The following is a 12,834-nucleotide window of genomic DNA, read 5'->3' as shown; positions in this document are numbered from 1 at the left end:
TTTGTCCCACTGCTACAGTTACTTGTTTTGCTCTGCTGCTGTTACTACTGTTGCTGCTGTTGTTACTTGCTTTGCTCTACTGCTACTTGCTACTGCTATTACTTGCTACTGTTGCTACTTGCTACTGCTGTCACTACTGCTGTTCCTTGCCACTTTTGTTACTCGTTACACTGCTGCTACCTGCTACAATACTTTTTCTCGCGCCGTTGACGGGAAATAATATTTTCCGTCCACGGTCAACTTCTGGCGCCATTGATACAACCGTTAGGAATAGTCTGTCGTCAAGGGATCATTTCTGGCACCGTTGCTATCATACTACTTTGCTACTGATACTTTGCTTGCAGATACTAATCTTTCAGGTGTGGTTGAATCTGACACATTCAGCTGCTAATACTTGAGAGTATCCTTTCACTTCCTGTCGGGCGAACCAACAAATTTGGGTTGAATACTCTACCCTCGAAAACTGCCGCGAACCCACGCGCTGGTGGGCCATTGCAAGACAGTTGCTAATTGTTGAGCAACTGGGAGCAGTTCTGGCTCCGCTGCCGGGGAGGCATCAAGTCAGGAACACGTCAACAACATTTGTCTAGTGCCATTGCTGGGGACTGCTAGCAGTGGGTTGTATGTAACTTTTGTTCCATCAATGCAACATGATCAACATGACGACTATATAATCAATTGAGCTATTGCTATTTCCTAGTTGAAACTCCTTTTGACATGACAGAGTCCTGGCATGGCAACCGACACAAAGATGCTAAGCCATACATCAACGTGATGAAAGACTCAATTGACTATCACACATACATCGTATAAATAATGTCATGTGTGTATTGCTATTTTTCCATCGATTGAGAAGTAGCAAACCCCTATCCTCCATTATTAATTAGGAGCGCCTAACTAGGAAAATATGATTCTGTAACAAAAACTTTATGCCACTATACCGAAGTGTGCTTCGGCCACATGGAGGGCGATCATTGCCAGGCGTGATGCACTCATTGTGGGCTTACTAAAAAATGTCGATGATGGAACTTCCATTTCGGTATGGAATGACAAATGGATTCCATTGAATGTATCTATTACGGGCCAACAACCAGGTTCAATTGGTTACTGACTTGACTGATACAGATAATTGGACTTGCAACGGGGCTTTAGTTCGAGATACTTTCATACCCCGTGATCTATATGCTATTTGGAACATTCCAATCTGAAGGGGGTGGTGGTGAGGAATTCCTTGCTTGGGCACATGAGAATTAAAGCACTTATTCTGTTAAATCGGCTTATCAAGGTCTAGTGAATAAAAAAGAGCGGGCAGATAGCGGGACCATCAGTGGGCGAGCAACAGTTGTGGTGTGCTCTTTGGAGAGATAGCGGTACCATCAATGCATGATGAACAGATGTGGTGTGCTCGCTGGAAACTCAAGGCAGTTCCCAAGGTGAGGGTTTTCTAGTGGAGAGTGATTAGGGGGGTCATTTTCGATAATTGCACCCTAAAACGAAGGCACATGAGAGAAATAAATACCTGCAAAATTTGTGTGACTATGGATGAAGACCTTATGCGTGTGCTCATTTAATGTTCCCATGCACATCGATTTGGGAGGAAGCACGTCTATTGTTCGATATCGTCTTACCTCAGCTTCATCCAAGCACTTGGGCAAGGGGTTTTATGTGAGCAATGATTCTCGGAGAAGGATCACACAATCATCATCACCATCACGTGGTCCATCCAGATGTCTTGGAATATATTTTTATGTGTATTTGGTGCGTCCACTTTCGCGCGCCGCACACTCGAGCGCTCGCGCCACACTCTTTCCGCCGCGCCACCTTCGCCCCGCCCCGTGCCGCCACCGACGAGTTGACCCGATGGAGGCCCGCGTCGGCACCCCCTCACCCCTTCCTACACCCGCGACCCCTCCGCCGCCGCCACCGTCGCGAACCCTAGCGCGGGGAGCTTTGGATTCGCCTCCGCCGGTTGGATGATGTTGCGGGCATAAATTTGAACTTGTGGGCATGAACTTTTTATGTCATCATGAACTTGTTTGTGTGATTTAAATTATGCCGTGTTTTTGTTTTGATGTCTGAAATTCATTTCGTGTCCAAAATATAACATATGGCAAACGCGAGCTGTTTGCGCGCGCTACATTTTAGCGCGTCTGCTGGAGCTACGCGCGCGTTAAAATTTATAGCAGCCGCTGGAGCCGGCGCTCCCTACCGCGCCAAAACAAACGATCAACACACTGCAAATGCATTTTTGGCACGCGTTGGATGACGGTTGAAGATGCTCTAACATACTACTTGCTCATTTTGCTTTATAGACTTCACTCATTCTGGTTTGTTCTCATGATGAAAAAGCTCATGTCGACGGGCCTTTATGCACGATGAAGTGCTGTCATGAGCTCATATCTTCGCCTTATCCAAACATCGCGAGCTGCCAAGCGACTCCAACAGTCGAACTAGGCGGAGCAGTTGAGGTCGGCGTGAGCAAGCAACCAATGGAGGCGAAGCTGTCCGAGGCGTCGAAGCGGGCGGCCCCGTCGGCCATCCAGCAGCTCTCCCACCTCGCGCAGCGCGTCGGCGCCGTCAACCTCGCCGAGGGGTTCCCTGACTTCCCCGCGCCCGCCCACGTCAAGGCCGCCGCCGCCGCCGCCATCGCCGCCGACCTCAACCAGTACAGGTCCGCCTCCCGCGACTCCATAGCCACCGATTTGATCACCCTACGGTGACGCGCATTCGGCTGGCTGGCTCAAGGCATGTGCAGGGGATCTGCGACGTGCTCGCGGCGACGATGAAACGGGACCACGGCCTCGACGTCGACCCCCTCACGGACTTCGCCATCTGCTGCGGGCAGTCTGAGGCCTTCGCCGCGGCAGCATTTGCAGGTAGCACTTCATGCAAACTACTACTAATGCTCATTCTGTACATATGAGCTACTGAATCGTGGTGGCTCAAGGGGAATGCTGTAACTTGGTGAATGTACTGATGCGCATGCGGTTTCTGCTCATGCAGTTATAGACCCAGGGGATGAGGTTCTGCTCTTCGACCCGGCTTACGAAACCTATCAAACATGCATTGAGCTGGCCCGGGGCATCCCTGTATGTCTTTCGTCTAATCCAAAGTTTTATTTTCAGATTCTGTTGAGTGATTGCATGTTTATGTAATTTAATTTATGTGCATGAAGGTGTATGTGCCATTGGATCCACCTTCTTGGACACTGGACGCAGATAAATTTTTGAAGTCGTTTGCTAGTCGGACAAAGGCAGTGGTCTTAAATAGGTGAATAGTTCCCGCTATTTTCCTGGCTGGTAACTGACTATGAATATACTGCTCACTTAGTAGATTTCTAGAAAAGGGCTCACTTAGTAGATGCCGCTGTTATGTTTATAGCTACGATGCTTACCTTTGTGAGTAGCACGGGTGATTTGCACTCATTGTACTAGTAATTTGGTTGAGTCCAACTTGTGCCGTTTCAGTTTGTGACATGGTTAAATCTCATTACTGCAGCCCACATAATCCAACAGGGAAGGTCTTTAGCATGGAGGAATTGCTCATTATTTCTCAAGCTTGTCAGCAAATGGACTGCTTTGCAATAACTGACGAGGTAAATCTGCCTGATGATGTGCACAGAAATAGCCTTTAGTAGTTAAACATCTTCAACAAATTCATTAATCTGTTTTTCTGTTTTTGTAACGAGTCTAAAATTCTGGATATTCTAGGTTTATGAGTATATTACTTACGATGAGAACAAGCATATCTCTCTGGCTTCTCTTCCAGGAATGCAAGAGAGGACAATCATCACATCCTCACTGTCAAAAACATACAGTGTAACTGGTGGGTTACCCAGTTGCATAGCTAGGCTCATTGTACAGATTTACTTTTTTATATACAGATTTACTATTAGTCTGTATAACTTTACTCAGTGTGAATTTTGTTAGTGATATGGGATGTTAACTATAGCTGTGTAACTGACTAGGTTGGAGAATTGGTTGGGCTTGTGCTGCAGCAAGCATAGCCGCAGCAATAAGAAATATCCATGTCAAACTGACGGATTCAGCTCCTGCACCATTCCAAGAAGCTGCATTGATTGCGCTAACCAGCACACCAGACTACTATGAGTCCCTTAAAAAAGTAAGGTTTCATGCTAACTGTATGATTACTGTCATTCTATCAAATTCAACTACGCGTCATCATTTTAACCATACTTACCTTGGAAAGGACTATGCAGAGAGAAGAGACTTGATTCTTCAGTTACTGAAAAATTATGGTTTCCACATTAGCTTCAAGCCACAAGGTTCAGTCTTTGTGTTTGCTGAGTTGCCCAAGTCTTGGCAAATTTCTGATGTGAGTTCCTTTTACATACTGAACTTCTGTTCAAGTATGAGATCATGAATGAGAAAACGCCACTATTATCTGACAATTCAACCATGAGAAGCAAACAATTGTTGATTAAATGGTCCCTCTGAAGACAAACTAATCCAGAACGGTTAACTGTATTAGCAAGATATTATTGCAGTGGCACTTGATTTGCTTTATTAGTTACGCTGGTCCCTCTGAAGACAAACTAATCCAGAAACGGTTAACTGTATATAGATTTTCAGATATCGTGGTACTAATAGTGTCACACTCATCAAGCTTAGGTACCAGGTTTTCTGCATATTGTTACTCCCTCTGTCCAAGAATACTTGTCAGGGAAATAAATAAAAATGAATGTATTTAGAACTAGAATACATCTAAATATATCCATTTTTTCGACAAGTATTTCCGTACGGAGGGAGTATTATCTTTAATTCTTTATCAAGGAATTGCTTCCAAAGTAACCAGTAGAGCACTAACACTCCACAACTGATACCATTTCTCTGTACTGTCAATGCAGATAGATTTCGTGACGAACTTGATCAACAATGCGGGTGTGGCGGCAGTACCTGGTCGTGGCTTCTTCCACATAGATGTCGACGACCAAAGTTACCATCACCGCTATGTGAGGTTTGCGTTTTGCAAGAGCGATGAGACCCTCAAGGCTGCTGCCCAGAAGATGATGAAGCCAGTTAAAAGCAACGGGAAAGTGTCACATGAGACAGAAAGCTTTTGCGTGTCTGAGAAATGAAGGTGAGACGCGGATCATATTACGCTCTAGAGCATTTCTTTTCACCGGAAACGCCTCCTACCAGCGTTGTAAACACAGAAAATTTGAGTTTTCACATTGTCATTTCAACATAGGAATGAACATGTAACCAAGTAAAGATGCTTGGAGACTACAGTCAAGGTGGTGTTGGAGCTGATCCTAGCTCCCTTCTTCCACATGGCTGCTTCACCCAGGCCCCAGCTTGCATAAGAACACAGAGACAGGAGTTTGGTGACGTGCTGTTTCACACAGCCAGCATCTTTTCTCACTTTTATTTCTTTCGTTGAAAGCAAACATGATTTACAATGCTTAAATAGGCTCACGCACCCACAACTCCACCTGCCAAACTTGCCTAACTAACTCCATGCAATAACTAATCGCTAGCTACATTTGAATAATTTTCTGATGGTATATCTTTTGTGATCCCGCGTACCCCCCACGTCACCTCCCCGAGCGAGGCCACCGGGACAGCCCCTTCCTCCCCCCGCCGCCAAACCTCTCCTCCCTCCCTTTCGCCGCCGCCGTCGGCAGGCGTCGCCGGGCGCTTGCCCGTGAGGCCGGCAGTGGCGGCCCCTGCCTTTTCCCGTCGCGGTTCCCGGCTCGAGCGGCGGTGGTCCTCGGCGGGCGGTGCCCCGAGGCAACTCCGACGGCGCGGCCCCTTGACGACGATGGTGGCTGGCGGTAGGGCTTGGCCGGCAGCGTGATGTTGGCCCTGGGTCAGTGTGGGCCAGTTCGGTCTCCGGCGGGATGTCTCCGGCTGGTGTGGCGCGATACGGACGATGGGGCGGCGGCTCCTGTGCTGCGTCTGCTGCAGCGCGGCAGCGGGGCTTAACATGCCTGATCTGGGCCTAGTTGGGCTGGGGGTCCAGCATGCCCCTGCACCTGCATCCGGTCTGCTACCGCGTGTGTCGGTGGAGGTTGTCCCCTTCCATGCAGTTGTGGTACTGTCGGTCCCTGTCTATGGTGGTTTGTGTCTCAGTCAAGCCGACCTCGCTGCGTTTGTTGTGGTGAGACGACAGTGGTGTTCGCGTGACTGTGGTGGCGCATGTTGGTGGGTGGTTGGCATGATGGAGCTAAGGATTGGTTTCGGGCGGTGGGTGCGAGGGGTCAGGAGAAATCTCTATCGGATCTGGCCGACACCGATGCGGTGACGCCTGCGGGCACCCCTCCCTTCCTGAAGGGCGTCAGATGTACCTCTCCCACGCTCCCCTCCGTGTCCCGGGAGAAATCCTAGGACTTGTCCGGGCAGCAGCGTCGTCGTCGTCGCAGTCCTTCTTGAAGGTGTTGCTTGGCACGTGGCAATTTGATGGCACTAAAGTGTGGTGGAATTATTCGGTGGGTGCAACAGTTGCGGGACACTACAACTTTCATTGATCCGGTGCTGCTCGCATTTTTTCTCTTATTTTTTCTTTTGCCTTTCTTTTGGGCATGATTGTGTTGTCTGCCCCAACACCTATCGTTGGCTGTCTCGGTTGGTTGCTTTGTATACAAAGCGTGGGAAACCCTTTTTGGTATCTTTTGTGATGTACAACTTGTACGTTCATTGGTGTTAGAGATAAGACATGCAATCGATACGATGAAGAACATGACCAAGCAAAAGGACAAAAGATTTTAACGTGGAAAACCCCTCCAACATGAAGGGAAATAAACCACGGGCGCTAGCCAGCCAAACTTCACTATGATCGGGAGTGGTTACAGACGTCGGGGATCACAACTCATCGACTTATCCTGTGCGACGGCTTACAAGAGGTATATATAACACATGTGTCCTAGGTCAACCCCTACCGGCGACGGGCCTCGCTCCGCTCGCTCGTCAGAAGTTGGCCTTCCTCTTTATATTAGAATTTTGAGCATAACATAACAAACTCCACTTTGAGACAAATTTCTTCTTGCAGCATGAATGAGAACCTTCTCCCTGAACAACAAAGAAAACACTTTCGGCGCTAAACAACCACTAGGGCGAATGAGTTATACCAACTAAGTTTGAGCAAATCTCAAACTTAGCAACAAGAACTGACTTTGTGAACATATTAGCAGGATTATTATAAGTACTAATCTTGCATACCTTTAGTTTACCTTGCTCAACAATGTCTCGAACAAAGTGATATTTGACGTGAATGTGCTTTGTTCTCTCATGTAACATTTAATCCTTAGTGAGGTATATGGCACTCTGACTGTCACAAAACAGAATAATGCAAGAATTATCTCCACAAAGCTCGCCATACAAACCTTTCAACCAAACTGATTCTGTACATGCTTCTGCAATAGCCATGTATTCTGCTTCAGTGGTAGATTGAGCAACTACTGCATGTAGTGTCGCCCTCCAACTCACGACACAACCACCAACAGTGAACACATAACCTATAAGGGACCTCCTCTTGTCCAAATCTTTGGAAGCAAAATCTGAATCCACATAGCCAGCTAGTCCCTCACTAGTCGTGCCAAATTTCAAACAAGCATTGGAAATGCCATGAAGGTACCTGAAAATCCACTAAACAGCCTTCCAATGTTCTTTACCATGGTTAGCCATATATCTACTAACCAAACTCATTGCAAATGAAAAATAAGGCCTAGAACACACCATGGCATACATTAAAGAACCGACAACACTAGAATATGGAACTTTTGACATATACTCAAGCTCTTCATCCGTACTAGGACATTGAGAGGATGATAATTTGAAATGAGGAGCAATAGGAATGCTTACTGACTTAGCATCATGCATGTTAAAACGATGAAGAACTTTCTGAATGTAACTTTGCTGACCAAGAAATAACAAGCCAGAATTTCTGTCCCTAGTAATTTCCATACCAAGAATTTTCTTAGTAGCACCAAGATCATTCATGTCAAACTCACTACTTAACTGTGCCTTTAAAGCAGTGATCTCTCTCTTGCCCTTGGCAGCAATCAACATGTCATCAACATATAACAGCAATTATATAGGTGATCCATCAACAAATTTAATGTAAACACAACTATCATATGCGGACCTCTTAAATCCATGTGCAATGATGAATGAATCAAAACTTTTATACCACTGTCTCGGAGACTGTTTCAAACCATATAGGGACCTCTTTAACTTGCAAACAAATTTCTCCTTACCAAACACTATGAAACCTTTTGGTTGGTCCATATAAATTTCCTCCTCTAGTTCTCCATGCAAAAAACAGTCTTGACATCTAACTGCTCAAGCTCAAGATCATTCATAGCAACAAACCGAAAAATGCACGAATGGAACTGTGCTTGACAACTGGAGAGAACACATCATTATAATCAATACCTGGTATCTGACTAAAGCCCTTAGCCACTAACCTTGCCTTAAACCTTGCAGGTTCACTTGGAGACAAACCTTCCTTTCTTTTGAAGATCCATTTGCAACGAACGGTCTTCTTTTGTTTAGGCAAGCGTGCAACATCCCATGTGCCATTTTTCTCAAGTGATTGCATCTCTTCCTGCATAGCAGCAATCCACTTCTCGCGGTCACCGGAAGTAATGGCTTCAGTATGGCTCATGGATGTTCTCAACCTGTTCTGCACAACTAAAAGCATAATGAACAATGTCACACTCCTCAATTAGGCGTTTAGGTTTGTTAATGATTCTCTTTGTCCTGCCATCTACAAGAGACTGAAATTATGGCTGCAAAACATGGGGTGAGCGTTGCACAACATCATCATCATGAATCTTTGTATCTAGAGCATCATCAACATTATCATTAACCTGTGCATCTAGAGCAGTAACATTATTATCAACAATTTCGTTTTCCTCATGATCAAAATGCTCCACCTGCACAGCAACTCGTTGTGGCTCCACATCAAAGCTATCATTAGACAGATCATCATGATACATTACAGATCCACTGAAAACAACACTTCTGTTCACATAAACCTTATTACTTTCTGGATTCCATAAGCGATATCCTTTTACTCCTGAACCATATCCAACCAATACACACTTAATAGCTCTAGGCTCAAGTTTTTCCTTATCAACATGTGCATATGCATTGCAACCGAAAACTCTCAACTGCGAATAATCAGCCAGTGTACCAGACCACATCTCAATGGGAGTTTTCTTATTAAGTGGAATAGATGGAGACCTGTTGATGAGGTAGCAGGCGGTGGATGCTGCTTTAGCCCAAAAACATTTGCCCATGCGAGCATTGGACAACATGCAGCGAGCCCTGGAGATGATGGTTCTGTTCATACGCTCAGCCACACTATTCTGTTGAGGAGTGTATGAGATGGTGTGGTGCCTGACGATGCCCAAGTTTCTGCAATACCTATTAAAAGCTTTTGAACAGAATTCCATACCATTGTCAGTACGTAGTATTTTTACCTTCCTCTCAATTTGCCTTTCTACCATAAATTTCCAATCCTTAAAGCTATCAAACACATCATATTTATTTTTCAGAAAATAAGGCCACACTTTTCTAGATTAGTCATCAATAATTGTAAGCATATAACGAGCACCAGCAAGCGAGGGTTTACAGGAAGGTCCCCATAAATCAGCATGCACATAATCTAATATACCTTCCATGGTATGAACATCAACATTGAACTTTACTCTCTTGTGCTTACCAAAAATGCAGTGCTCACAGAACTCCAAATCACTTACGTTGCAGTCATCCAAGAGTTCCCTCTTGGTCAATTCTGCCATGCCAAGTTTACTCATATGCCCAAGGCACATATGCCAAACATTAGTTTTACTTGATTTATCAGAAGTAACAATGGCAACAACAGTACCAATAATAGTGCTTCCTCTAAGAACATATAACTTTGCAGAATTCATTTCACCTATCATATGAATGAGGGAGCCTTTTGTTACCTTCAAAAACTCCACCTGAACTAGAGTGTTTATACCCCTTGACATCAAGAGTACTTAGCGAGATGAGGTTTCTGGCCATGCCTGGTATGTGCCTCACATCTGTCAACGTGCGTATCATGCCGTCATGTGTTCTGATCTGAACTGAACCAATGCCCACAATCTCACATGGGTTGTCATCTTCCATACACACAACATCTCCACTCTGCACAAACTTATAAGTACTGAACAATCTCTGTTACATCATATATGAAACGAACATGCAGAATCAAGTATCCATTCATCATGACATGAAACACAACCAACAAAAACAACTAGAGCATCATCCGAATTAGATTTATTACCAGATGTAACATTGACCTTACCATCACCTTCAGATTTTTTTTAGGTTTGCACGTACCGTTCCTTTTTCCTTATTTTCCAGCTTCCAACAATCATCAATCAGGTGACCCTGTTTCTTACAATACCTGCAGAAATTTTCTTTCGCAGATCCTCTGGACTTCAACCAACCTCTGTCGTTCTTACTTTTATCTCTATTTTTGGGGTTGTATGTTTTCTGCTCAAGCCTGCCTCGTACCCGCAATGCTTCTCCTTTGGAGGACGATTCCTCAGATTACCACATATCTTTCATCTTTTCCTTCTATTGAAGGGCCTCATATAATTCCACAATAGTTAGTTCATCACGGCCATATAATAGAGTATGACGGAAATTTGCAAAGCAACTAGGCAACGAGCATAAAAGTAAAAGACCTAAATCTTCATCATCATACTGTACCTCCATAGACTGTAAGTCAGAAACAATCTCCTTGAAGATCGATAAGTGGTTCAGCACCGAACCACCTTCTTGCAACTTGTGCGTGAACAACTTCATCTTCATGTGCATCTTACTGGTCAGATCCTTGGACATGCAGATCGATTCCAGCTTTAGCCAGAGACCTGCTGCAGTTTTGTACCCCGTAGGGTGCCAGTAATGCCCGAGGGTGATGGTGTTTAGCTGGATGTCCACTTGAGAAAGAAGTGGTGTACCGGAAAAGTTTTGTGTGAGTGGTTTCAGAAATGGGATTAGATTTATTATGTGTCGACCGTCCCAACCTTACATGTGCGGCCACGATACCCCTTTATGGGATGGGGCTTTGTTGATTACTTTGGTTGGTGCTAACAAAGAGCCCGCATTACTAGTGGCGGGAGTGATATGGTCACTCTCGTGACGGGGTCGTACCAGGTAGGCTGACTATGCCGTTTTTACGTGTTCTGGGCACACCGTTGATCCCCGCATGGATGATACAGTCCAGAGTTGGTGCTCGTAAGACGTAGATCATGTGGGTGGGTACCAATCGAGTGGACTCTTTGTCTAGTGTCGTCAGGGGAAATGCAATGATCAGGTACTTACCTCGGGTATGTTACATACCGCGAGTCGTGGATGACACGGAAGTTTCCCGGATCTCGTGGGTACATCGTACAACCTCTGCACAGTGTTAAACTATTCGAATAGCCGTGTCCACGGTCAAGGACAGTTGGGTGGTGCTGCTTAAACTACATCCAGTCATTTCCGCATAAACCACGTGTGTGTGTGTGTGTGTGTGTGTGTGTGGTTGAGAAATATGTTATTTTCAAGTCCGGTGACTTGGCATATAGGGTGAACCTGACGTGTCAGCCCTCAGCAGATATGTTGATATCTGTAACCTGTTCTTATGATTACCATCTACTTTATGATGCATGATTATACCTACACTTGACCATGTTACTGCAATTAAAGAAGAACCCGCTTTCCGCAAAGGTCGCATTCTTATGCTAGTTCATGTTCCTTTATTATCTTATTTCACATCATGGGCTGTTTGCGAGTACATTCAAAGTACTCATTGGCTTGCCACTAGTTATTTCATTGACCAGGTATGAGAGAACAGGAAATGGTGAAGAGTAACTTGGTGTCGTTCCTGCGAGCTAGGACGCTTCCCAGTCAGAATGCCTCAGGTTAAGGCCAATGGCATGGGTTCACGCTTTCGACCAATATCTCCATTATTGGTCAAGTTTGGTGTGTTGGCCTTCAAGGCCCTATATATATGTAAGCCTTGACCGCAATGGTCATTTATTGTATCAAACGGTATTTATGGATGTAAGACTCTTGTTATTCAGTTTCTATGTGTTCGGTGAGCATTGATCTTTGGGATCATTGAGCACGTTCATTTGGCGATCTCGACTCGTAAGTCGGTGTCCCCCAGAAAGGCATTTATGAAAGGCAATACCGTTGAAGGGGACAAGTCCATGGTTTTTGACTCAAGCCCAACTTATGAGGAGGTGGTTATGAAAGTTAGAAATGCGTTAAATTGGATGGACCCAAATGATGCAGTTAATCTTAGTGGAAGGTATGATGTTGGAGTGGGGGTGAAGTCTCGATTGAAGACTATGCCTATCACCTCGGAATTACATTGGAAGGTGTACAAGGATATAGTACTTGAATCACAAGACAACTCACTAGAAATATTTGTCACCAATATTGAGTTACCTCTCGTACAAATTGACTTGAACCGACATGCCACCTCCCCAATACATGATGGAAGAATTGAGGTGTATGTCCCCAATTCTTCTAGTCAACCACCAAATGAAGCGGAGATGAATGATAGAGCCATGGTAATTCAAGAGTAAGAGGTTCATGTTGATGCTGATGTTGTTCATGTTGTTGATGATGATGCTCGTGATTACGGTGATGCTATTGCCCATGTTGATGGTTATGTGGAAGCTGAAGAGATTCATTATAATCCCATTGGCTACTTGGATGGCATTCTGTACCAGCAAGACATGGACCGTAGCCTCCCCTATATCCGTATGTATGGGTATGACTCGGATGACGAGGGTCCGGAGGAGTAATTGGACAAGGATGGATTCACTTCACAAGAAAATAA

At 45.0% G+C, this 12,834-nt stretch overlaps 1 protein-coding gene across 2 annotated transcripts; it reads left to right on the top strand.

Annotated features, from left to right (window-relative positions):
• Window positions 1–2,371: 2,371 nt before the first annotated feature.
• LOC123431565 (probable N-succinyldiaminopimelate aminotransferase DapC) lies at window positions 2,372–5,514 on the top strand. 2 transcript variants are annotated; one of them, XM_045115343.1, is made up of 10 exons: window positions 2,377–2,671; window positions 2,746–2,876; window positions 3,004–3,089; window positions 3,176–3,270; window positions 3,499–3,595; window positions 3,711–3,825; window positions 3,968–4,122; window positions 4,210–4,335; window positions 4,868–5,100; window positions 5,212–5,514. In XM_045115343.1, the coding sequence occupies exons 1-9, from the start codon at window positions 2,490–2,492 to the stop codon at window positions 5,096–5,098; spliced, it is 1,218 nt and encodes a 405-aa protein (XP_044971278.1). In that variant the 5' UTR covers window positions 2,377–2,489; the 3' UTR covers window positions 5,099–5,100; window positions 5,212–5,514. The 2 variants fall into 2 exon arrangements, with proteins under 2 accessions (XP_044971277.1, XP_044971278.1); XM_045115342.1 differs by having other exon boundaries at window positions 2,372–2,671; window positions 4,868–5,234.
• The last annotated feature ends 7,320 nt before the right edge of the window (window positions 5,515–12,834 follow it).

Source organism: Hordeum vulgare, chromosome 1H (genome assembly GCF_904849725.1).
Source record: "Hordeum vulgare subsp. vulgare chromosome 1H, MorexV3_pseudomolecules_assembly, whole genome shotgun sequence".
Taxonomy (NCBI): domain Eukaryota; kingdom Viridiplantae; phylum Streptophyta; class Magnoliopsida; order Poales; family Poaceae; genus Hordeum; species Hordeum vulgare.
This window is presented reverse-complemented; position numbering and strand designations above follow the sequence as displayed.